The sequence below is a fragment of the Salvia splendens genome, chromosome 22 (assembly GCF_004379255.2).
Source record: "Salvia splendens isolate huo1 chromosome 22, SspV2, whole genome shotgun sequence".
Taxonomy (NCBI): Eukaryota; Viridiplantae; Streptophyta; class Magnoliopsida; order Lamiales; family Lamiaceae; genus Salvia; species Salvia splendens.
Genome location: NC_056053.1, coordinates 25,357,580 through 25,383,434, shown reverse-complemented (window position 1 = coordinate 25,383,434; position 25,855 = coordinate 25,357,580). Strand labels below are relative to the sequence as shown.

Genomic DNA, 25,855 nt, shown 5'->3' with positions numbered 1-25,855 from the left:
TATCTTCAATTTAACGGTGTCAGTCACATTGTAGTTTTTGTAAGAAATAAATCATGATTAGTGTATGTAATTATTTTTTTAGCGTAACTTCAATTATATTTTTATATTAAATTTTCCTCTGATAACATAAGACTTGCAACATAAAGTCAATTACTGAATTATTAACACATGCAATCACTTTTTGTCTCATAACAATTGAACATAATATATGAAGTAGCGGTCGATAAATGACATACAACATACACAATCAAAATTTGATGGTTTTACATGATCTGGTGACTAAGATTAAAAAAATATCGGCAACCAATTACAGAGTGACAATCTCATGACCGAATAATCCAAATAAACTGTGTATCATCAACCATGAGCAGAGAGCAGGGAAGAAGTAAATGAAGATCTCATAATTTTATTCAGTCGAGTCGAACGATGAAGAAATTGATATGGAAATGATGATGGTAAATAGTTGAAGACAGAGTTGGTAGTATATAAATCAAAAGCATTTCTGCAGGTGAGAATATATTATTGATTATTTAGTGAATAAAAGCCTCCCAAAAATCCAAATGTAAAATTCCCAGCAGCTGCAATCCATATCCTAGGTCAGTACAAAATTGTGATTTGTCTAAAAAATAATAGCATTCCAAAATGGCCAAACATTATTCTCAATTGCATTCATTGCTTGAGTTACAGCCCAGCCTTCTTCTCGATTTTCTGGATTTGGTTCAAGAATATCCAAGTCATCTGCACCATCATAAACCAAAGTTACAACACAACAACTTGTAACACTCCTACACATAAAACGTTCTTCCATTACAGTTTATGTCTACTTGTGTTGTGTATATAATTCCATACTTTTGACTGCTTGCTTTGTTACGTTCACCTTTTTCATAATACTCAATTATACATTAGTAAAAAATTTATAATTATACCAGAACGTGACATCACTTATTCGTTATTTTGATAATCGAACTAATGATATGAGAGAGAGAGAGAGAGAGAGATTGAGATTATACCATGACATGAGGAGCAATCCTGACACAATATACTGGAAATCCAGTGTAAAATTTGAAGGGTCCGCCTGCCTTCAAGGTCTTCATGGCACAATCGAGAGCGCCCGTGTAAGGATACTTCCCTAGAGCATCGGGCTGCATTTTCTGAATTTGGGTTTTGACATAGTCAAAGGGCAAACTGCAGGCTGCAGCGAAGAAACCTGATACAGAACTAGCCCCTGAAAAAGATCATGGAAAAGCTTCAGATTCGGGAGCCAAGGGAAAAACAAGGTATATCTGCAAAAAAAGAGTATCCTACCAACAACTGTTGCAGCTTCGCCAAGACCAAGATTGTCCTTGCAGAACTCCACACTTTGATCATACGAAGCAAGCATACCCATGTTGAGTGCCATAGCCCTCACCACGGTTGGACCGGCACCTTTCCACAGTGCTAGCACTCCTTCATCGGCAACAATACGGTAAAGGGCGTGGAATGCGTTAGTGTAATTCCTTCGTTGCACGACAGGTAGTGTTGCGTCAGCTTGCATACGAATGAGAGCCAAATCAGCAGGGCTGCCAAAACATGCTCCAATTGCTCCTGCGGTCAGTCCACATAGAGCCTTCTGGTAAAGGGGTAACGGCTTCCCATCATTAGCCTCTATTGCTTTGTTTGTCAAAATCCTATGATGAGAAATACAAGTTCCAGGAGTAAGCAAATGCTACTGTGCAGTTATAGGTAAAGGGGCATCGGGTATTGTAAAAACTACTAGTTCATTTGATGAAAAGGCAACCGTATAAAAGGAACGTAAGTACATACAAGATGAGCAAGAGCCAATAGTTTCCTAATCAACATGGTAATGATTCCATTGATCAACAAGATCGAAAGCAATTACTCACCTAAACGACCCAAGACGAGCAGTTGTGTATGTTGCTTGTCTAAGAAGCCCAGCCGACAAACCCTGCAGAAACAAATAAAATTAACTAAAGAAGTCCAGTAGCAAACCAAATAAGTCCGATGACAGCTAAATTTTCGTGCAACAGAAGTGCATTCTATCTTAAATCGATAACCATTGTGGCCAATACAGATGTACTTTTAACGCTGCAGTATTTTGACATAACTGCTGGTATTAAGAAAATCAGAATTTAAAGGAGAAGGGCTTAAAAATATCAGGGATCAAAGCAGAGGTGGTGATGGCACCAAAATCAACGAGCCATAGTACTCAGGCCATACTGATCTGTGGAGTAATAATGTCCCAAACATTCTCCAACATCATTTGGAGACTTATTGCTTATGAAAATCATTCAACCACCACTTATAAACAAATCTAAAATCAAAAGACGCCCATACTTGGAAAGTGCAAAGGACAGTTTCAAACAATTCCATGGCTTGATCAGAAGCAGTAGCAGTATAATGCAAAATAAATTATTCCAATGAGTAGAGATAAGACAGGCAATGGCAGAAAAGTTTCTTTTACAATTTACTATATACCAAATCAACCAAGGCCAATTGTTAAGCACAATCATGAGCAGTATAATGCGAGAAAAATGATTCAATGAGTGAAGATAAGACAGGCAATGGCACTAATTTTTTTAACAGTTCTCGACTTCTTTCACAAATCCACCAAATGCCAAATGTTTAGCATAATCCCATATGCCCAAAACCACCTTCGGATTACAAAGAACATGAAAAAGATATATATACAAGCTCCATACAAACAAACCTTGTAAAAGGCACCGATACCGTCGTTTTTAAGCATGTTTCGGGTCACCTCACCAGCTGATCCCTGGCCTAGCTGTATTCTCACCTGAAAAATGAAGAGCACAACCTCACAAAATCAAGATCAACATTCAATACCCTTCAGCTGATACAAAACACAAATTAAGGCACCCAACACCATCCCAAAGCAGTGATTTCCAGATTCTCACAAACACAAATTGATCATTAGATCTGACAAAGCAAATCAAGAATTGACCTTCCAACCATATCCCACTTGCTCATAACCAAAAAGTGAAAAACAACACATTCTCTAACCCCATAAACATCAAGAGGTTTATAACCAATGATAGCAGCAAAAAGAAAGATCCACAAAGACACCAATCCATAACAAGATTAAAAAAGTAAAGCCATCATACCTAATAAGTTTATCCTTGAGCTGATACAAAACACAAGTTAGGGCATTCAATGTCATCCCAAATCAGCGATTCCCATATCCTCAAAAACATAGATTGATCATTAGATCTAACACAAAAAATCAACACACTCTGTAAACCCATACCCCCATGAACAACAAGAGATCTATAACCCATGGCAGCGGCAAAAGAGATAGATCACCAATCCTTAACAAGATTTAATTTTTAGATTAAAAAAAAGAAACCCATAAGATCTATCACTATCACCATCCCCAAAACCAAACACTCATCTTTGAACAATACAGGAGATCCCATAAAAGCAAACAATATCTTTTAGCTAAGAGCTGCGATTTACTAGATAGAGTAAGTATGTAAGTGTCAAACAGAAAATTGGATACCTTGATCATATCGATAGGCTGAATAACGCAGGTAGCGAGCATTCCAGATGCACCGCCATTAACAAAGGGCTTCACCGTAGGCCAAACCCCAGCTGACTTGGGCTTCTCGACGGCCATTTTTCTTTCTCTCTCAACCAAAAAAGAAGATGACTATAGAGAGGAAGAGCACAAGTGAGGTGAACAATACGAGACGACGGCTTCTGGTGTGAAGTGAAAAAGAGTATGCAAAGGGTTTTTAGAGCATCTGTAGCGGCGGGCCTCCCGGCGGACGTCGGATCGGCGTGCCGGACGTCCTTCATTAGGCGTAAACCCGGCGGACGCGAACGTCGCTTGCGGATACCGGAGTTCCGCGTCTTTCCGACGAGGTCTGCCATTGCTGTGCCACGACGGACATCCTGGTTTTTAATTTTGTTTTTTTTTTAAATAAAGTGGTTGCATTTTCTCCGTATTTGTGTCGAAATTTTAATTTCGTAAATTGTTTAATTTTGTGAATTTGTGAATTTTTATTATTGCGGATGTCCGTCGAGATGTCCTTGGGGATATCTGTCATTGTGCAGTGGGATGTCCTTATGACGTGACAGGAGGTGTTTTTGGGAAGTCCGTCGGGACATCCGTCCTACCGTGGATGCTCGCTCTTATGCTTCCATTCCCATCAATATTCTCAATATAATTCAATCTAGTAGGAGTAATATTTTATTTGTATTTTTTAATTAATTAGTAAAATAGAAATCAATAAAAATATTATACTTATTTTAGATACTATGATAAAAATAGAAATAGAAATCAATAGAAAACTATAGTAGTAATGGTTTGTTGGCCAAAATTGTTTGGAAGGAAAACAAATATCGGAATTCATCAAACTCAACAACATAAAATTAGGCCATATTATTATGGATGAATTCTTTGATTGAAGCATTTACTAAATGAATACTAGTATTACTCACAACAAAGAGAGAGTGAAAATGAAGTGGAATGTAATGAAATTGGGTAGAATCAATCTGAATGAATTCTTCATTCCATTCCTCTCACTCATTTTGGGTATATAATCTGAGCCACCAAATGAGATACTTTTCAGCTCATCCCAGATTCGATTTGGGATGTTTGCGTGAGGCCGATGATGCCGTCACACTGTTTCGGGAGATGATGAGCATTCGGCCGGGCCTTTCTGTCGTTGATTTCACCAAATTGTCGAGTGTTGTGGTCAAGATGAAACAATACCACGTTGCCCTCCACCTGTTCAACGAAATGCTCAGAGAGACGTTCCTCTTAATCACTACACCTTGAATATTGCCATCCATTGCTATTGCCGTCTCTTCTGAAAAGGCCAGATTTTGGATTTCCAGTTCTAGCCAGTTTTTTCAAGCGCGGGCACGAGCCTGATGTCGTAACATTTAACCCTCTCATCGGAAAGATTCCGGAGGCAGCAAAATTGTTGTGAAAGTCAGTCGGCTGATAAACGCTATGTTTATATTTACATTTAGAGTAAATTACCGAACATATACCCATTTTATCATTTTGGTCATAAACTTTATCTTTTGAATTTTTTACCATGGACATTTCAAATCGAATCACAATTGGCCATCCGTTAACAATTCCGTTAATATTTAACAGTCAATGATTGTAATCACAATTTTAACCAACTTAAACAATTTTTAATTATTTAATCATCAAAATTATTTTTTTAAACCAAATCATAAATTATTTATTCCAATTAGTTTTTTTTTATCGCATTGCACACAATCACATTCTCATCAAATCGGTTACTCCGTATGTAATGAATCACTCTCTCACCCTCTCCGATCGCGCCAAGCTGCGCGCAAGCAGCCAGCGCGCCGAGAACAGTGACCTCATTCGGCATCATGCTCGATTCCGTCATTTCACCAAACAGCTTCAGCCCCTCATACGGCTGATTCCCCTGCGATAAACCAGAGATCAAAGCGTTCCAGCACGCGATATCTCTTTTCGACATTTTATCAAACACCTTCCGCGCACCGTCCAAATCCCCACATTTCGCGTAGGCGTCGAGCAGCGTCGTCTGGAGGAGAACATCAGCGTCGAATCCGGATTTCACCACGCGGCGACGTTGATGGGGTGTGTGGCCGCGGATGAGGCACTCCAATTGCTGAGTGTGTAGGAAAAACGCGATGTTTATATTTACAATAATGTTATTGATAGGTGGAAAGGTCGACGATGCTCTCCTCCAACAAACTATTCTCCACTTTGGGGGATATAATGTTGTGACGTATAATAGGAAGGGTTATGCAATCATGGTAGACTTTCTAAAGGTGATGTTGGCTAATAAGCTCCAGCGGAAGGATGGAAGAAGCAGAGCATATTTGGGGCGATTATGAAACAAATACATATCCAATCACTACTCTGATTGGTGCCCTATGCTATGCAAACAAGGGCAGAGCGATTTGATGATGCAAATCCTAAGCTGCCTGATTCTGTGACGTATAACGTTTTTGTACAAGGTAGGTCTTCTCAAGTCGAAAGAGATGGAAGATGCAGGGTTTCCGATGTTGGAAGAGATTGATTCAAACTCCACTTTTTCAATCTTGATTGAACCTACCTCTTCAAGGGGAAGAAGGTAGGAGGATTAGTCTTCTTTTTCAGAGGCTCAACAAAGGACCTCTTTTCTTGATAATACGAGTAGTATTTGTTAATATGTCTGTATTGACTGCAAAAATGGAAAACAAAACATTTATACAAATGCAATGTACACAAACAAACAATGCCCTATTTATACAAGTCACTAACTCTTACTCCCGAATTAAAGTAGTTGTGTTGAGATGATTCATTTTGTTCCTATCAATCCAAACTACACCACCAGACAGCACAAACTATCTACTTGGCAGCGATACCATACCATACCATACGGAATTGAGGCAAATAATTACACTTGGAACATCGAGTCAATCGCCACCAAACCACTGAAATCTCATGCTTTTCGATCCAGGTTCCAGATTCCCGACTTCCCCTGGAGAAAGAGAGTAGACCAGTACGTAAGTATATTAGTCATGAAACGGTGCACACCTCTAGAGTTCAGTCATGCACGCACCGTGAGGATGCACAAAGTCGTTAGTGTCGGTCGGTAGGAAGGGAGGCCCACAGTAACTCTCCAGTAAATCTGTACACATGATTCGATTATATCTCAGTAAGTCAAGATTTTGATGTTTTTATTTGTGTGTGTGTGTGGACACAAGGAGAAATCAGACCAGAACTGGTGGTGAAATCAGCTTCCAGCTCAGGGAAACTATGCGCGAAAAATCCAAAGGCGGAAGTGTCTCCTTCCATGAGAGTGTCGTTGAGATGCTGTGCGTTAGAATCTACGCTACTGAAAGATGACACGGGCGCATCACCAATCAGAGGGCGTGGATCCAGATAATTGCTAGGTGGACTAAAAGCGAAAGGCGAGCTACCAGCATAACCGGCTTCTGTCTTCACACTTTTCCCGTTTATCATCTGAGACAGCTCTGAGTTCTGAGAAAGGAGCAGGTTCGGAGAAACGTCGATCTTTCTAGTATGAACAGGCCCGTTGATAGCTGGTTGGATTGCTGATCCACAATTGTTGGACGTATTCGCCTGCTGCGTATTCTCTGTTTTCACGGGTTGGACATTTTGGGTATTCGAGATATGCTGTGCTGCAGGATAGAAATATTGGATATAAGAGAAAAACGAAAGCAAAAGTGGTTGAACGAACCCCATGAAATATCATCCGTCTTACTAGGTGAGACGTGTGATCCGTTAGATGGAAGGTAAGGAGTGATTCGGTTTAAAGGGGCTCTACGCATCAGATCCGCCTGTTCGGAAAGCAGACGGTTGAATTCCAATATTTGTTCCTTCACCAACAACTTGAGATAATAAGCCTTGAAAAATTCTTGATTTTTATCTTCAAGCCTCTCCCAAACTGGAAACAAGCAGCAAGCAGGATTAACTGGATGGACATTCGAGCACAGTGATGCCGATACAAAATATAAGTTTTTCGAGCCCCATCAAGTCACTACTGCAACAAGTAGGGATAACAACACGCGAACTAATATAGTAAGTAGTATTTTTTAAGAAATACACTAATTGATGCATCTTTCCAATACGAGATCACTATTGTTGATCGTTCCACAATCATCTCCCAGCAATTTATTCGTGGAGTTCGGAGAATTATAAAATACACGGCTAGGTGCTAAAGATTGTCCAGTAATAATCAAAGACAAGACAGAACCAGATAATCATACCTAATTCAGTCACACAAGGCTCGATGTTGCTCTGAACAACGAGAGCATTAACGACCTCTATCTTATTCATGTAATGCTGAAGACACTGTTCAATACGATTTTGTACCTGAGACGAGAAACATACTACAATCCATCAGACGAATCCAGAGGCTCATTGACATCAAAGCTGAACTGAATAACACAACTTACATTATTTCTTTCTATCTCATCAAATACGCAAACCAACCGTTCAAACTAATTCAATTCCAAAAGCTCACCAGTTGTATATCTTGAGACAACAGTTTTCTGCCCTCCCCACCATTCATTTCTCTGAATAGTGACCTCGGATGCAATCAGAGTACGAGTAAAAAGATAATCTTTCCGCAACACCTACACTCCTGAATCTTAAGGCATCGGAAGAAGCACAGAGAAACAGAAACAGCTAGAAGTCATGAAACTCGAACACAGCAGTTTTAAGCATCAGAAAAGGCAGAATACCAATAATGAATAAGAATATAATGCTTCTATCAAAATTTGCCATTTTTTCTTATCATTGAATTATTGAACCACAAAAGAAGAACGAAAAGGGAAACCTTGAACATTCCTACTACTATTCTAGGTTCAGAAAATAATATAAATTGACAAAAATATCTCTTTATTCTGCACTCTACTTCTCCTTTTTCTATTCTATTTATGGTGTGTCAGTTTCACAATTTGACCAGAAACAATACAAAGTTGGAAGCAACTTAAAATATAACAAAATCCCACAATCCCAATCCATACAAGACTTGATTTTTCTACGTTTCAATAATTTTTACAGAAAAGGTTCATGGCTTGAGAATCAACAGCATCATTTAACCAAAGAAACAAATACTAGAAGCTAACACAAAGAAAACAGCTAATCTGATGATGATTCATAGAGAATATGTTATACAAATGGAAACAAAACACAAACAAACCCTATTTAATGCTAGCAGCATACCAGACAACAATCAAGCACAGATTTCCAGTAAAAAAAAAAGAAGCAAAATTGAGCAAAATCATGGCAATAAATGAACTGGGCTGCATCTTTTCTTCACTTTCTGAAATTAATTAAGCAATGAATTGATTATACCTTTAGTTAATGAAGGGCGGTGAGCAGAAAAGGGAAAAAGGAAAGCAAATAAGAGTAAAAATACAATCTTTTTTTTTGTAGGAATGAATTGAATAATTTGTGCAGAAACAGGGAGAAATGAGAGGTGAAGAAGTTGTTTGAGGTTAGTAGATTGTATTAAGAGAATTTGATTCAAATGTTTGGTCTTTTTATTGTAGAAAGGGCAAGCTATGGAAATGACGTGGCTACACCCATTACATGTTCTTCTTTCTGCTTTTCTCAAGTGTAATTCCACTCTCTCTCACTCTCTCCATTTTTCATTCTCTCTCACAACTTTTCCTACTATATAGGAGATGAATGACATTTGATGGATTAATGTGAAATCTTGTGTTTTTAAGTAGTGTTATGTTTTTTGTTTTTTATTTTCAAAATAAGTGAATTCGGGTCAATCTATCATTGCTAGCACGCATTGAATATTGAAACAATGAAAAAATCTTACAGAAAACTCAATGCCTACAAAAAGGTTAAAAGAAGGAGATACTGTCCTACATTTGTCACCTTGTTTCTCTTTTTAGTTGTGTTTCCTACTCCACATGAATAGTCCATTATAGTCATGAACAGTAAATACAAAATAAATAACTTCAAGAAGAAGGATGTGTGTTTCTTTTGCTTACCAATCTTGTTTTGTTATTAACATAACCCATGTAAGAATGGCTATCTTTGTGCTTATCAAGAAAAAGGCCAAAGTAATAAGTTCTTGCAAGTACATAAAATTGGCCTTCCGAGAAGGAACTACAAACTATTGATCTAAAAGGAATTCTTGAAAGATTTAATCTTTAACAGAATATTTGGCATAGACTAGGAACATCCCAGGAAGGATCATTGCACTCATTCATCAGTTCGAAATCCGAAAACTGTCCCTCATTCTCTCCCTTTTGGAAATAGAAACCTTCTTGTTGATGATGCTCCATCACATATGCAGAAGCTTGATCCAAGTAGCTGCAACGAGGCGCTTCATTTCCTCCCACGAAGCAGCTCGGACGTGGCTTGTTAGCATCCTCGCAGTACGCTGGATTCAAGACACTAATGTTGTCGTCACTACGAGTAGGAATTGTACTACTAGTTTGGGAAATACTAGAAGAAACGGTGTGGGTTTTTTGATTGTTGGTTAGGCCTTTCTTCTGGTTGAAAAGGTTTCTTATTTTCAAAGAGAGCGCGGGGTTGCAGGGAATGCTGTTGAAGAAGTTGGTCCTCGCATTTGAGCCGCGAAGGAGGCAGGCCGCCTCATCATAGGCTCGAGCGGCCTCTTCAGCCGTGTCAAATGTCCCCAACCACATCCTGATCTTTTGACTTGTGTTCTTGATCTCTGCGACCCATTTGCCCGAGGGCCTCTGTCTCACGCCCACGAACTTGCTTCTGGTGGAGTGACGACCTCGTGACTTGGAGGGTCCATGGTTGTTGTCCATGTCTTAGGATTGTTGAGGAGAAAGAAAAGTATGTTGGTCTTATACAAGGTGTTAGGATTGTCCTATTTAGTTGTCTTGTGTTGTTGGTTGCCTGATTTTTCAATGCAAATGCTGTCATTAGTCCTAAGCATGACAGACTTTATCTTGTAATGAATGTTGATGGAAAATGATATGAGATTTGATAAGATTAAGGATTATGAGTGAATGAAGGTACAAATTTAGTTGTACTATTAGAATTTGGATATTATGAACAAAAGTCAATTGTACCATCGTGTTGAACAGATTACAAAAGTGGGAGGACTTGTACAAATAGTTTGACAGATCAAATCCACTGGACATATACCACAATCGAAATAAAAAAACTATATAAATCACAAACAAAATTACAAAAAATAGCAATAAAGCAAATGGCCATGTATAACCAAATAACAATGCAAATAGCCATGTATAACCAAATCCTTGTATGACTTTAAAAACAACATGATGAGACCAAAACTGCGACAGATTTTGCCTCTCCGACAAAACCCCGACTGCACAATCGAACCAAACAAAACCACAACGGACCTCTTTGGTCGGAGGACCTCCATCATCCCCAACCAACCTCATTTTTTTCCTTTCACGATAGACAACTGCTTTTTACACATTATACAAGATAGTCTACATTTTGCTAGCAAAACGCATCCAAGCTCAGCCAAACCATCAAACAGGTTGGTGCACAAACCATTTGCAGATGAATGCTGCGGCATCTCTCATCTGAAAGAATCGAGGAACAATATACGAATGAGATAAATACGAATGCTGCCCTTTCTCAGCCATGACCACTATGATGGCAGAATAGATTGCAGTGCAAGCTGTTGCTGAGGCTGTAAGGACGACCATGTTGAGGCAAGGGTCGATGGAGGCAGTGTATGCTGTAGTTGTCTCAACAAATTAATCATTCGATTAGCTGTTTGCTCTGTCGCGAGATCTTTGCCTGCACAGATAACCTGCAATTGAAAGAATGTCTCAGTACTGAATAAAGCAAAGTGGTAAAGATTTAGAATGTACAAAACTAACCACAGCAAATACAGAAACAATTTTAGGAAGATACTGGTTGTTGGGACCCAAAACTTCCGCATCAGATCTGTCACAAGATTGTCTAATGTATAAATAAAAGAAAAAAGAAAAAGAAGTTGGGGTAGAATAATGTAAGCTGCTCACCTTTCGACCATTGAACAAAGCTGGTCGTGAACAACTTTTGCTTCGATAAGATCATTTTTAATTGGCAAGCAATTCAGCCAGGCAGGAATTACCTGTAATACAACCAACCATTAGAAGTGGGGCCTTAATCAAATATCAAATATCCTGAAAACACTACACATAGCAGAACCAACTGAGCACTTCATAGTCAAGATAGGATCTCTATATCTAATCTTTATAATGTTTACAGAAGATACATTTTAATTTATGAAACAAAATAACCAACTGAGCAAATACCTGAGCTGAATCAATGCTGTCACGATGGAATTGGCATATCTTTCCCAGAGCCGAGACAGCATTATCATATGCCATCACATTTTCCGGCTGTGAAGCATTGGGATGCCGAATAACAACATTTAGCCTTGAAAGAGCCTCTGGACAAAGTAATAGCCAAATTCAGCATAATATGTCAAGAAGAATATGTGTATTCTACAAGCACGTGCACAAGTACATCTTACCTCCGACAAGAGGTTTGAACACAGAACCACCAAACTCGGCACACACACCAAGCCCATATACAGCAGCCTGAGAACAACAGTGAGGCAACTCAGAGATGTACACGTTACATAATTAACATTGCGTGATAAATTTGACTATTTAAGATGTAAGCAAACCTGGCGAACATCTGCATTTTCATCATTACAGGCTTCTAACAGGAAAGGAAGATATGTATCATAATACCTGATCCAAATAAAAAGAAATACATAAGAAACTACACAACTTCAACCAAACCCAAAATCTATGGCATCTGTACATACTTGAGAGCTGCTTCACGGCACTGTTCAGCCACATCATCAAATATGCAAATTGCAATTCTTCTCTCTTCAGCTGTCTTATCCTTACCCTGCCATGAAAGGGGGCAAGGCAGACTTAGACAAAAAAGGAACACACACAAAATATATGGAGATGAACTTCTAGTACTGTTAAAATTATCTTCCACAATTCCTTAAGATCCTTTCAACAAGAGTAAGCCATATACATAGAAAAGGAGGTCATGGCGACACATGTAAAAAATGGGACGTACCCACATCGGCATCAAATATGAGGACAATTCTTCGAAGAAAGGCAAGAAGGGGGCCTTAAATGTTTTAATCAAGGTTCCCAGAATTTCCCCGACCTGAAGCACCAAGCAAAAAAATATAAACGTTCAAATATGAGTATTAACAACTAGGGAAGAGCTAAGAGGAGAGCAGAAAATGACTAACTTGGTCAAACACTTCTTCTTCTTGCTCGTTTTCCTCTTTTAGCAATTCTCCTTCCTCAGCATCAAAATCTTCAGCCTTGGCTCTCTCCGACCTCTCTCTTTTTCTACTTGAGCTAGCTGTAAGCACCTGTTTTATCTCTTCAACGATGCTTCTAACCTGACCCTCGTCTAAAAGCAGTCCAGCAACCTGAGAGGAGGAGACATAGTAAAATCTCAAATGGTTGTGTAGAACAATAAAATACATTTGCTGGTTGTATACTAGATAAGTAAATGAAATTTCAGTGATGAGTAAAACAATTGAAATAGCCATTCAAGCGTGAAGCTTATATCAAATGAAATCGATACGGTAAGATAAATCAGCTACTGTGGATAACAAGTGAACAGGTTTCCAAATATCTCGTCTAAATCAGAGCCCCAAACTGCAGTGAGGCTTCTCGCTATGTGTGCCAAAGCAGAAAATCTAGCAGCCAATTTAAACATGACATGAAAATGCTCAAGTGGAAAATATACTGCTACAGCTGATGAAAGATATGCGCATTAAAGTAATTAAACAGAAGGAAAAGATACTAACTACTCTCTGGCAACTAATCACTTTGAGGAGTTCAGACCTCAGCCCAAAGAAAAAAACCAGAAGTTCACAGCATAGACAGAAACCCACTGAAGATGTAAAACCTAGATACAATAAACTTGCACACTCTCAGTCTCCTTTGTAATTGTGAAACAAACATAGAAGATGGATTATTTTTTTGTCATGCAGCTATATTAGAGCTTTTAGCAAGTATAAAAGAATAAGGGACAGAAACAGTTCAATGTCAAATATGAGCCAACTAGTTATGTTGGCCCAATAATTATTTATGTTCCAGCAATTTCAACAGTATATTTAATTGGTTATAAGTACCCACCTGGACACATTCATTCAGTGCGTCCAGCATATTTGCACATATCTCTGTGTCAGGTTCCTGCATGATACAGAATAGCTTATGTAACATCACATATATCAAGCATTATAACCAAAATTAGTTTCTTCATACAAGGAGGCAAGTAAGCACCTTATGTAGAGCTTCTACTAAGGCAGGAATAATGTAGTCAGATAACTGCTTAACATATTGCTCATTACGGCCCTGAGCGATACCCTTCTCCACAGCCAATTTTGCAGATCGTAATAACTCCGGCATTGCTAGAAATGAATATCAAACATTCTTGAACATGCAGGGCATTTGTATACAGCAAGAATCACAAAATTAAGCAAGCCTATATTACCTGAAACAGCAGCTTTCCTGACTTCTTCATGAAAATAAAATTTCAAAAGAGGAACCAAAATTGGCGCAACCTAAACCATATATGATGGAGTGTGACACTCTGAAACAATTCCAATTATCATATACAAAGTCAAATACAATGTACATTCACCAACCTGATCAATCCATGGGTAGAAACCTTCCTTTAACTCATCAGCGTAGCAACACAACATATTACAAGCAGTGGCCTTCTCTTCGAGGACACTTGTTTTAATTCCTATTCTTTTGTCACCGAGGGTGATGGTCTCCATGCTGGAATATAGAAAAAGGGTTGATTAAGTAATTGGAGCTAAGCCAGGACAAATCCATGCAGGGTGAGTTTAGAATGTTAACTCATTAGATAGAGTAATAGCAAGAAACGGGACATAATACGATCAAATACATCAAAGTGGTTGGATAGGGTGTTCACCTATACACTTAAGTGTCACTAAACATCCATATCAGTACAAATTTAAAGGACAAAAAAAAAGAAAGAATGGCTGATGCAGAAACAAGGAATGTATCAATGAAGGAAACCTTTCATCATCAGATTCATCAATTTCATTGTCGGAATCAGCAGATGTGATGGTCACATCAGGCTTTAGCTGGGCAGATTGAAGCAAAGGAGGCATGACTACGCTCATGTAAGGTAAGAAATCCTGTCCCAAGCACTTGCAAAGTCTGGCCCATGCCTACAGCAGAAAAGAAGGTAATAGGTACAGCAAATATAAAGAAGCATACAAAAACATTCAAGCTCATCCGTCTTCAGGGGAACGTGGCATACTTGTAACATGTAACTAGTAGTGGGATCATCTGTCTCCAATTGTGAGCCTTGCAATGACATAAGCACATCCATTACCTTGAAATAGAGAACAGAGGGTTATGATATGAAAGTGGCAAGTGAGTTTACAAGTCATTATAGAGCTGCAGGAAGTATATGACATGACAAATTACATAGATTATAGAGTTCATACGAATTAGGAAGAAAGAACAGAAGTAAAGCACCACCCAAAAAATTAAAAATGCCAGAACTATGTCACTGGTTCTTCACCTGCTTAGCATCCCCCTTGAATATGTCCTTTCCAACAGCCATCCCAACCAAGCTGATGCACTCCATTGCTTTGGCACGAAGCATGCGGTTAGACTTGTCTGTTGCATTGACCAATATAGTTTTCAGGTAAGGCATAACTGCTTCATAGTATTTCTTGAAAAGTTCCTGCCAGAACATCAAGTGATTAAGCATTCAAGTAGAGCAACCATGAACCATTATTAACTTACTGAAATCAATACAAGACTACCATACCTGTGATGAATCAGCAACTGAAGCCAATGCAGTTAAGGCACCCTCCTGCACCATTTGTTTGGAATTCTGCAATTTATAGAACATAACTGGTTTAGATTATCACATATGCACTTGGACAGCCAAAAATTTATGTAATTTGTTTAGCATAGTTTGCCCTCAGCTATTTGCACCTGTAGCAACACAAGAAGCTTGTGCACTATCCCATCCAAGTAAGGTGTCAAAATTTCTGGAGTGCAGTTTTCACTGAAGTTAAGAACAGCTGAGGCTGCATGTGCCTGTACTCGGGGACTTTGGATATCGTCCATAGATGCAGCTAATGCTGGCAACACTCGTTGATGGTACTGAACTTGCAAGTCTGGACCCAAATCAGTTGACAACTGGCCAATTGCATTTATGGCGGCCCATCTCACACGAGGATGGGGATGTTGGAAAGAATTCAGGACCATGTTCACCACTTGCTCAAGATTCTTAATCATTACCTATAGAAATAGATAACAATCGGAAATCGGTCAGTCAAAGAAGTTACAAAACTAGGCCAACAAAATTACAGCCCTAGTCAAGCCAGTAATTAACATATACAGCAAACATTTTTCCAAATTGTACCAATTAAAATATGTTAATTGACATAAAAAAAAGCAAAGATGAGCAACTATCACCATGCACCATCAATGAACAAGACAGTCAACCAGATAAGTCCCACTAAAAATGCAAAAACTAAAATATGAGCATGCATTGCTTTCCTGCCATAATCTGTGATGGAAGCATAAAAATACCCTAAACTGCTATAAGTCAAATACTACATTAGTTATAGCACCCAATACATGTTTGAGCATAACAGTCAATAGCCAAAGACCGAACAACCCAGGTTGCAGAGTACACTTAAATGGTTCAAAAGCAAGAAAAAGGCAACTCTTCGAGCAAACAAGAATTACTACCTACACTCCAAGTCCTAAGTCCTAAGTCCTAAGTGAAAAGTGTTGCAAGGATATGAACATAAGACAGACATCAGCTAGTTTGAGTGACACAAAAGTGCCCACATATACGAAATGTTCACCATATTTATACCTTGGAACAACCCTCAGCAATCTGTGCAAGGGCAATGAGGGCAGCATGATGCTTTTGCCAGTCGGGAGCAGATAGATAAGCTGGCAACTGCTCAGACGCCACAGGAACAATAGTGTTCCCACCAAGTGAGATTGCCAGCCTATCCAAACACTCCTGCCCAACGCTGTAATTACTCGTCTCGCCTGCGTCCTCATCCTTAGTCTCTGCACTGTGCCACGCCGGATCATCCTCCACATCCGTAAGCATCTTCATCAAGATAGAAAACGTCCTGCTAATGAATTGGGGCATCTTCCGCATCATCCCAGGCGCTCTCTCCCGTGCTTCGGCAAGCGTAATCACAAACTCAATAGCCAAATGCCGCGTCCCTTCCTCCAAGCTCTCCGCCTCTGCTATCTGCAGCATCGACCCAACCACATCGACAATCTGCCTGCGCAGGAACCGTGGCTCCGTTCCAGCCAATTCTATCAGCAGCTCCAAAGCCTCCTGCGCGGTGGCTTCCTGCCCCGAGTTCAGAGCTTCAGTCAACGTCCTCATCATCGCAGGAAGCAAATCTTGGAACCTATCCCGATCATTTGAGCTCGATAAGCACTGGATAAAATTAATAACCGCGCTCAAAGCAGCAATCTTCACATCCGGATTGGGGGAACTATTCAGCACATTCAAAAACACCGTGTGTAAATCAGTGATATACGGAATCAGCGTTTCCCCGATAAATTGAGCCAATTGAGAGAACATCAGGAACGCGGATTCCTGCAATTTGGGCGACGTAGCAGTCACACATTGGAACATGAATGGCAGAATCTCCGGCCACTGATTGTCGGGGATAAGCGATGAAGCGAGCTCGGAAATGGTGTCACACAGCTTCTTAATGATCGATTTCGAGTCCTCGTTCTGGATAGCGGAAAGGAGGATGTTCTTCACGGTGGAGCGAGTCGACTCGGTGAGGTGCGGCCAGATGAATGATTCATCCCGAGTCAACTGCTTCCGGAGGAGGATTGCCGCCATGGCCCGCGACTCGAGGTGGACGGAGGACGAGAGCAGGTGAGCGAGCTTCAGCGCGAGCGAGTTAGGATCGTTCTGCTTCAGCAAATTGAAGATCGACTCAGCTTGCGACCGCTGCTCGTTGGCCGACGACATCAAATGCGATATTAGGGTTTCGAACGGCGCCGGGTCCGGCCCCAGAACCGCCATCAGCTGCGCCTGCTGGAGCTGAGTCGCCTCCGCATCCATCGCGTCTATTCAGCAATTAGGGTTTGCTTTCGCTCTTACAATTCCCTCGCGATATCTCCCTCGCAAAGATGGCGCTTTGCTATGTCGACAAGATAACCTCTGTCTCTCTCTCTCTCTCTCTAGAGCTTCACTCTCTCTCTCTCTCTCTCTCTCTCTCTCTCACACACACACACACACAGAGACCACGCACTGGAGGTGAATCTATAAATCTATCTGTATATATATCTACACAGACGGAACGAGGGAGGGAATGTACAGCTACGTGAAGCGCGGAGTACAAGTTTCCGAAGCGGAGTAAACTGGAGGGAAAATAAAGCGGTGTGATAATGATAATGGTGGGGTTAATTAAGACTGAGTGGGCTTTGAATTATTATTTGCTGTTAATTAGGTGGAATCCAAATAAATAATAATAGTACTAATAAGAAAAATATTGTTTTGTTTCTATTTTGATTATTGAATGGGGAATAATTGCTTTTCATTTTTCTATTTTGGATCATTTTTATGCTATTTGATATTGATTATTGAATGTGGGATATGATTATAAAGATGGTTTGAGAATAAAAATAATGGAAGTTGTGCATAATTTAGTCATTACTTAATATTGCAATAATTGCGATTTATACTTTTTGCCCAAGACACTTGCCCACATTTGTCCTTTCATATATGATTTATGTTATGTTAATGAAATTTTTTTATTAAAGGTTAAAATTATTTCAAAATACGACAAAGTGAAATGGGCTTATATTGTATATTTGTTCTTGGCCCAATTGGGTCGGGACTGGTTTGAGCACTTAATCACATATAGTTGCGATCACATACAGATTAATCGTGCTAGTTCTAATTGCGATCAAGCATAAATCAAAACCCAAAAGATATTGATGAGATCCGAATATATGCAAATGTTCCATTCAACAATCAACAATGTCATCTATAAATTCAACATAATATTACAATAAAAAATCAATCACAATTGACAAGAATTGTACTAGTACTATAAAACTAAGATGCAATAAAACAAGCGAAGAAAAAGAGACACAAACGAATAGTTGTATTACTACTACTACTTAGCATGTATTGATCCCATCCTTGCAATCCTTAGTCAAGTCATAAAAGGTCTCCACCTTCTTCTTGGCTCTATACAGCACCTCAGTGTCCACCTCCACTCTCATATACCCGTCGAACTCAACGGGACGCCCCCCGTTCAGCTGACTCGTCTCGTTCCACCACTCGCTCGTGTTCCCCCACAGGTACCTGTAGTCATCCAGCAAGTGCACCTTGTAGTGCGACCTCAGCTTGTCGAAGTAGTTGTAGAACCCCTCGTTCGTCGCAACGTACAAGTTCCTCCACGGCGCCACCTCCCCTTGCAGCTTCGCCACTATGCCCTCGGGCAACGTGTCCGCGTCCAAATGAGGCCACAGCTTCTTGTCCTTCGCCTTCTGGCCCCGAACAACGTGCACAGCATCGTAATCCCAGTCCATGCTCCCACTGATCGCTGAGACGATGTTCATCAGCCGCTTCGATTTCCACAGCGCCTGCCACGGCCTGTTGATGTACTTCCCGGCCTCACCCTCACACACGCGATACCAGTAGTTGCCCTTCTCCTCCGGACCACCAGCAAACTCTCGCCAGATAATCGAGCTTTTATCCTTACTCAGCTCCATCGGTGTCACCTTATAGCTCTCAACCTTCCTAACCGGGACATTCGCCTTATGTCCCTTTTCCCATCTCCTCCAATCCCTACGAAACTCGCGCTCCTCCACAATGGAAGACGACTCTTTCAAATGCTCAAAGTCGAAGTAGAACCTAAAATCCTTCCCTTCCTCGTCCCTGCCACTCCTCGTGTAAGTAGACGCCAAGCATATGCTCAAATCCATCACCAACGTCCGGTTCAAGAACTGCGCTTCGCCTAGTGCACATAGAAAGCTCCAAAGATACTGATTCATCCCCTTGCAGTGATCTCCTCCCCTCGAGTAATACAAGTACTTCCCTCCCCTAAAAGCAGAATCCGACCCCAATGTCGCGATCGTGTCATTGATCTCATCATCCCTAACGGTCGGAGGAGCACCCCTCGCCCTCTGACCACTCCTCGTGACATTCCCCCTACTCCTAAAACGACGAGCATTGACTCCAGAGTGCCACCGCCCGGCCCTCACCACCTTAACACTACAATCATCCTTAAAACCAATCCTATACCTACGAAAATCCCTATACCGCCTCCAAGACTTCTCCTTCCGGTTCCTAAACCTCCACGACACATCACACTCATCCGGCCTAGTTCCATTCACCGGGGCTTGGTACTCCAAGAACACAATCCCCTTGAAAGTCCTCAAGTTAAACCTCTGGATCGCGATCAAGACCCTCGGGTCCGAGCAATTCACAACAGACGAATCAACATCCTCACACCCGGGCTTCAGAGTCACGTTCTTCCCGAGTGCCTCCTCGGATTTCTCAATGGTGGACTCGGTTATAGACCCCACAGGGCTCGCCGCGGGTGCATAGGCGACGTCCTCACCGGTCCTGAGGACCGATGAATCGGTATGAAAGGTGGCGTTTTCGACGTCGGTGAAGACCTTAGTGAGAGCCCTAGATGACTCCCAAGGGTCAGGGGGTTGGTATGCGATAGCAATCACACTGAAAATCAAGACTGAGAACACAAACACTGAGAAACACACATTGCTTATCAGCTTTATCGCGTTCTGCCCAATGGGATCTGTTTGATTCACTTCTTTCATCTAATAATCTAAGCAAGGCAACAAATCCCCAAAATCCACTCAAATACAGACTAAACAAATATATATAAGAATCTAAAGCCGAAAAATGGGATCTTGAGCCTTTACTAGAAGCATAAAGTGAAACTACCACAAACAAGAAAAAGCTCGGATCTTGAACTCAAACGAAATTGCAGATGGAGGAGTGATTACTGATGGAGTACGTACTAAACAAGCCCAACAGCAGTAAAGCCCAAGAAAGAGTATCAGTTCGGCATGACTAAAGAGTATCAGTCCGGCATGACTGAAGAGTTCAGTTCGGCACAACCAAAGAGTTCGGCCCCAGCCTACAGCTCGGTAAAAGCCAACCAATCAAACTCTGCTCTCAGGTCGGCATCAAGCTCTACTCTCAGATCGGCAAAAGCTGCTCGGCAATAATTCAGCAGTTCGGTCTCAGTATTTGACCGAACTAGGAGATAGTGGACTCATGCAGGATTTCCACCTCCACTACACCCACGATCTATTTAGTGGTGTCAAGCAGTCATTAACTCATGCAGGATAGTGGACCCATGCAAGATCGCCACGATCTCCACGACATCCACTACCTAGTAAATAGCTGCATGCCACGATCTTGGTCCTTTGTATAAATAGAACCTAGATCTGATAGATAGGGTTACATTCTCTCGATCTCTAGAGATAAAATACAAAATAGCAAGTCTGTATTGTAAGCTGTAGAAAACAGATCAAGCAATACAACTCTGCCCTCTTTTCTTCCCGTGGACGTAGATTTACCTCAGTAAATCGAACCACGTAAATTCATTGTGTCGTGATCTGCCATTTTCCTGCATTCATCACTATCAAAAATTCGCCGATTCATCACTGGCGCCGTCTGTGGGAAACAGAGAACCAAATTTGTGATAAAACGAATTTTTGACCCTTTTTCTACCCCAAAAAAAAAATGCATACCAGATCACATAACACCCATAATACCGTTCGTGATAACCGTGAGGAAGCTAGTCCAGCTCGCAGGTCTGAAAAACGGCCTCGGGAGACATCTACCTCCGGTTCTCACGAAGAAGGAACAAGCCACTCCAGGAGTCATCGCACCGAGTCTTCCCAGCAGCCCGATTTAAATGAAGCTGTCAAGCTGTTCTTGGCCGAGAAGCAGGAGGAGTTCTTAACCTTCCTGCAGAAGAGCCAACAGCCGGAGAAGACGACGGCGGATTCTCCCTCCTCATCCAGACATGAAAGTCACTACCGCCGTAGTGACGTGTCTTCCAGGAGAAAGAATCCTCAACCCCGACATGTTCCTGTTCCTCCTCGGTACCGGAACCACAGGAGAACTCCATCTCCTCCGTACCGAAGAGATGTCGGGCTCGCCATGTACGGAGCATTAAAGACTCCGTTCTCGGACGATATCACCCGAACTCCTTTGCCGCGGAACTACCGAACTCCGTCGATAACCTATGACGGACTCGTGGATCCTCATGATTTCTTGGGACGCTATCAATATAACATGGCGAACCAGGGTCTCAACGAGGTCCATATGTGCAAGCTGTTCCCCGAGCTGCTCATCGGGAACGCCAGAAGGTGGTTCGACAGCCTTCCTCAAGGCAGCATTAGATCCTACCGAGATCTAATGGATGCTTTCCACAGGAGGTTCTTTCAGAAAGCGGAAGCCCGAATTACTTCGGCTCAGCTGCTTTCCATTCGTCAAGGTCGCGACGAAAAAATCAGCGACTTTATGACAAGATTCCACAAGGAATGCCTGCAAGTAGACGATCTCAACGATCTGCTTGTCATCTCGGCATTCCAAAATGGAATCCTGCCCGGAGCTCTCTACAGGAAGCTCGTTGAGTGCGGTCCGCAGACAGCTCAGGAAATGTGGGACATTGTGGACCAGTACTCCCGGGCCGATGAGGCAGACCGTCGCAAACGGTCGTTAGACAGCTCATCGTCCCGAGGAGACAGAAGGAAGCCCGATCATAGCGATCAGGGGCATCCTCGCCGGACTCCATTTGAAAGAATTCAAAGGGCTCCGGTGCAAGACAGATTGGGACCCCGTCTCAATCCCGAGAAGCCGCCCGCTCAGTTCGTACCGCTGAACAAGTCAAGAGCGGAAATTTTCGAACTACATTCCGATATGTTCGAAAGACCAAAGCGGATGACGAAATCAGCCGCGCGGCGACCTCAGGATCAATATTGCTCCTTCCATCAAACCCACGGTCACGATACCGAGGAGTGCCGAAATTTGGCTGCAGGTATTGATGTTCTTGTGAAAACAGGAACGTTAAAAAAATACCAAAGCAAGCAGCCGAAAAAGAACAAAAGGCAGAGAGGTGCGAACTGCAATCCTCAGGATCCGAAAAGGCATGAGGATCCCGAAGACGACGACGAGCCGCAATATGATGGAGTAATCCTGACTATTGATGCTCTCCCTGCCGGGAAGACTAAGTCGTCCCTAAAAGCAGAACGCAGAGGTTCCAATCAAGAGGAGCCAACACATAAAAGGCTGAAGAAAGACGAAGTGATTACATTTTCAGATGCCGATCCCGTCCCAGCCATCTCTCCTCACCAAGACGCTATTGTCATTCAAGCCGGAGTGGCAAACAAACTGATCCACAGAGTATTTGTGGATACAGGAGCGTCAGTCAGCATTCTTTTTAAAGAATGTTTCGATAAAATGGATGTGGATCCAGCTCGGCTCAGTCCGGCTCCACTTCCTCTGAAAAGTTTCGCCCAGGAGGACACCCGCCCTGAAGGTATTATCAGCCTTCCAATCACGGTGGGAAAAGCGCCTACCAGCTCCAATACGATGATCGAGTTCTTTGTGGTGAAAGCTCGGTCCCCGTACAACATCATCCTGGGGAGAGACTGGCTCAACACAGTTCGGGCCGTTTGCTCTACTTATCACCTCACCATCAAGATCCCCACTAAAGGTGGGATAGCGGTCATCCGAGGTGATCAAAAGAGAGCAAAAGAATGTCTGCAGATTGCGCTTAAAAGTGCCGAGCAATCAGTTCGGCACCATCAAGCATAGCAATCACAGCAACCGGAGTCAAAGGCAAGCGAGATGACCGAAGTCACTTCAGAGCCGAACTCAATGACCGTTCAGTTATACGAAGATGATCCATCCAGAACGGTCAAGATCGGCTTCGCAGGAACGCCTCTACTCCGGGAAAAGACCATTCAGCTCCTCAAGGAGTACAAAGATGTCTTTGCATGGTCTCCGTTGGACATGACCGGAGTGCCCCCCGAGGTAATCACTCATCGGTTAAATATTGATCCTTCAATCCGGCCAGTAAAACAGAAGCAAAGACTCTTTGCGGCAGAAAGAAGCCAAGTCATCCATGACGAAGTCCGCCAATTACTAAAAGCGGATGTACTATTCGAGGTGAAATATCCTTCCTGGGTGGCCAATCCTGTGATGATCAAGAAAAAAGAAGGAGGATGGCGGATGTGCATAGATTTTACCGATCTAAACAAGCACTGTCCTAAAGATTGCTATCCCCTTCCGAATATAGATAAAAAAGTAGAAGCTTTGATCGGCTTCGAAATTTTCTGTTTTCTTGATTTATACAAAGGATATCACCAAGTGTTGATGGATGAGAGTGACGCTCCGAAAACAGCTTTCATTACCGATTTCGGCATTTTCGCTTATAAAAAGATGCCATTCGGTTTAAAGAATGCCGGAGCCACTTATCAAAGGATGGTAGACAAGCTTTTTCGGCACCTGATTGGAAAGGAGGTCGAAGTGTATGTTGACGATATAGTCGTCAAAAGCAAAAGCACTTCGGAGTACGAGCACAACCTCAAGTCCACTCTCAACGTGCTCAAGAAAGCCAACCTCAAACTTAATCCCCAAAAGTGTACCTTTTTGGTAGATTCGGGAAAGTTTCTGGGTTGTTGGGTTTCAAAGGACGGACTCAAGGCAAACCCCTCAAAAGTTCAAGTCGTTCAGAACATGGCAATGCCGAAGTCCATACATGACGTGCAAAGGCTAACCGGATGTCTAGCCGCACTGAATCGATTCCTTTCCCAAGCAGCCGAAAAGCAACTGCCGTTCTTCAAGGTGTTGAAAAAGGCACCAAAGTTCGAGTGGGGAGCCGAGCAGAAAAAGGCCTTTGACGAGCTCAAAAGTTATCTAGCCGAGCTTCCTATTCTCTCTGCTCCAACCGAAGCCGAAGTAATATTCTTATACTTAGCGGCATCAGATCAAACCATCAGCGCGGTGCTTGTACGAGAAGAAGGCCTAAAGCAGTTTCCCATCTACTTTACAAGCCGAGCATTAAGAGGTCCAGAAACAAGGTATCAACCTCTGGAAAAAATTGCTCTGGCGTTAGTAAATGCAGCAAGGAGACTGCGGCCATACTTCTATGCTCACAAGGTATGCGTCTTAACCGATCTGCCTCTTCGGCAAGTTTTGACCAAGCCAGAAGCATCAGGCAGAATCGCCAAATGGGCCATAGAGCTGGGAGAACACTCAATCGAGTACCTACCTCGGAAAGCCATCAAGGGACAAGCCTTGGCAGATTTTCTTACAGAGGCCAAGTTCGATCAAGCAATCCCTGTCATTGCCGAACAGAAAAATTCTGCCAATGCCGAACTAGCACAGCCCTTGGAATCCGAAGTAGAGCCGCCAGACTGCTGGAGCGGATTCGTAGATGGAGCTTCAAACAAGATGGGAAGTGGAGCTGGTATTTTACTCGTCGCTCCCGACGGACACGAGGTAACCTACTCACTTCGGTTCCTATTCCCCACTACTAATAATGAAGCCGAGTACGAAGCCCTCCTTGCCGGACTCCAGTTAGCGCAAAGTCTGCTCGTCAAATCTCTCAAAGTCCATTGTGATTCACAAGTCATAGTAAATCACATGTTGGGTACAAGTGAAGCTCGTGACGACAGAATGAAGAAGTATTTGGACAAAGCGCAAAGCATCAGCCGAAGTTTCTCCTATTTTCGGATAATCCGCGTTCCCAGAGCGGAAAATAGCCGAGCAGATACCTTAAGTAAGTTGGCCTCAGATCCGAGCTCAAAGGCGGAAGAATTAATGCATCGAAGCATTGATGAAGCCGAGGTACATTCAGTATCCAGCTCGCCGAACTGGATGACGCCGATCTTGCAGTATCTGGATCAAGGACAATTGCCCGAGGATAAGAGAGAAGCTCGGAAGATCACGTGCCGAGCACTTCGGTACGAACTTCATGAAGGAGTCCTCTTTAGAAAGTCTTACCTCCAGCCGTTATTGCGGTGCGTAGGACCAGAAGAGACGGACTACATCCTCAGAGAAGTTCATGAAGGATCGTGCGGTAGCCACATCGGAGCCAGAGCTTTAGCTAAAAAAGTTCTGAGATGGGGATATTATTGGCCAACCTTGGTACAAGAAGCAGTGCAGCTCGTCAAGACATGCCCGAAGTGCCAAATCCATGCAAATATCCCAAGGATGCCGCAGACCGATCTATCCACTATGCAAAGCCCTTGGCCTTTTATGCAATGGGGCATAGACATAGTGGGACCACTTCCTCAAGCTCCTCGGCAAATGAAA

At 42.1% G+C, this 25,855-nt stretch overlaps 5 protein-coding genes across 8 annotated transcripts; all 5 read right to left on the bottom strand.

Moving 5' to 3' along the window:
• Window positions 1–486: 486 nt before the first annotated feature.
• On the bottom strand, window positions 487–3,730 carry LOC121787645 (mitochondrial dicarboxylate/tricarboxylate transporter DTC-like). Of its 2 annotated transcripts, XM_042186447.1 has the most exons (7): window positions 3,515–3,636; window positions 3,120–3,198; window positions 2,708–2,791; window positions 1,884–1,945; window positions 1,306–1,667; window positions 1,011–1,225; window positions 487–738 (listed from the first exon to the last, which is right to left on the bottom strand). In XM_042186447.1, exons 3-7 carry the CDS (start codon window positions 2,741–2,743, stop codon window positions 682–684), a joined length of 732 nt encoding a protein of 243 aa, XP_042042381.1. In that variant the 5' UTR covers window positions 2,744–2,791; window positions 3,120–3,198; window positions 3,515–3,636; the 3' UTR covers window positions 487–681. The 2 variants fall into 2 exon arrangements, with proteins under 2 accessions (XP_042042381.1, XP_042042380.1); XM_042186446.1 differs by lacking the exon at window positions 3,120–3,198 and having other exon boundaries at window positions 3,515–3,730.
• A 2,473-nt stretch (window positions 3,731–6,203) lies between these two features.
• Window positions 6,204–9,142, bottom strand: LOC121787925. 3 transcript variants are annotated; one of them, XM_042186768.1, is made up of 7 exons: window positions 8,840–9,142; window positions 8,004–8,115; window positions 7,747–7,852; window positions 7,242–7,424; window positions 6,733–7,158; window positions 6,576–6,644; window positions 6,204–6,494 (listed from the first exon to the last, which is right to left on the bottom strand). In XM_042186768.1, exons 2-7 carry the CDS (start codon window positions 8,049–8,051, stop codon window positions 6,430–6,432), a joined length of 897 nt encoding a protein of 298 aa, XP_042042702.1. In that variant the 5' UTR covers window positions 8,052–8,115; window positions 8,840–9,142; the 3' UTR covers window positions 6,204–6,429. The 3 variants fall into 3 exon arrangements, with proteins under 3 accessions (XP_042042702.1, XP_042042701.1, XP_042042704.1); XM_042186767.1 differs by having other exon boundaries at window positions 8,004–8,129; window positions 8,840–9,141; XM_042186770.1 differs by lacking the exon at window positions 8,840–9,142 and having other exon boundaries at window positions 7,936–8,829.
• A 512-nt stretch (window positions 9,143–9,654) lies between these two features.
• On the bottom strand, window positions 9,655–10,284 carry LOC121786981 (ethylene-responsive transcription factor ERN1-like). The gene has a single exon (XM_042185570.1). The coding sequence runs from the start codon at window positions 10,282–10,284 to the stop codon at window positions 9,655–9,657; it is 630 nt and encodes a 209-aa protein (XP_042041504.1).
• A 340-nt stretch (window positions 10,285–10,624) lies between these two features.
• LOC121787165 (importin-5-like) lies at window positions 10,625–17,788 on the bottom strand. The gene is made up of 19 exons (XM_042185821.1): window positions 16,373–17,788; window positions 15,478–15,786; window positions 15,308–15,373; window positions 15,056–15,220; window positions 14,789–14,863; window positions 14,542–14,696; window positions 14,142–14,277; window positions 13,988–14,057; window positions 13,777–13,904; window positions 13,630–13,686; window positions 12,729–12,914; window positions 12,548–12,640; window positions 12,282–12,367; window positions 12,138–12,204; window positions 11,982–12,048; window positions 11,761–11,897; window positions 11,485–11,576; window positions 11,341–11,407; window positions 10,625–11,270 (listed from the first exon to the last, which is right to left on the bottom strand). Exons 1-19 carry the CDS (start codon window positions 17,600–17,602, stop codon window positions 11,106–11,108), a joined length of 3,351 nt encoding a protein of 1,116 aa, XP_042041755.1. The 5' UTR covers window positions 17,603–17,788; the 3' UTR covers window positions 10,625–11,105.
• Window positions 17,789–18,494: 706 nt separating this feature from the next.
• Window positions 18,495–20,506, bottom strand: LOC121785833. Its single transcript, XM_042184290.1, has one exon. The coding sequence runs from the start codon at window positions 20,332–20,334 to the stop codon at window positions 18,667–18,669; it is 1,668 nt and encodes a 555-aa protein (XP_042040224.1). The 5' UTR covers window positions 20,335–20,506; the 3' UTR covers window positions 18,495–18,666.
• Between the last annotated feature and the right edge of the window lie 5,349 nt (window positions 20,507–25,855).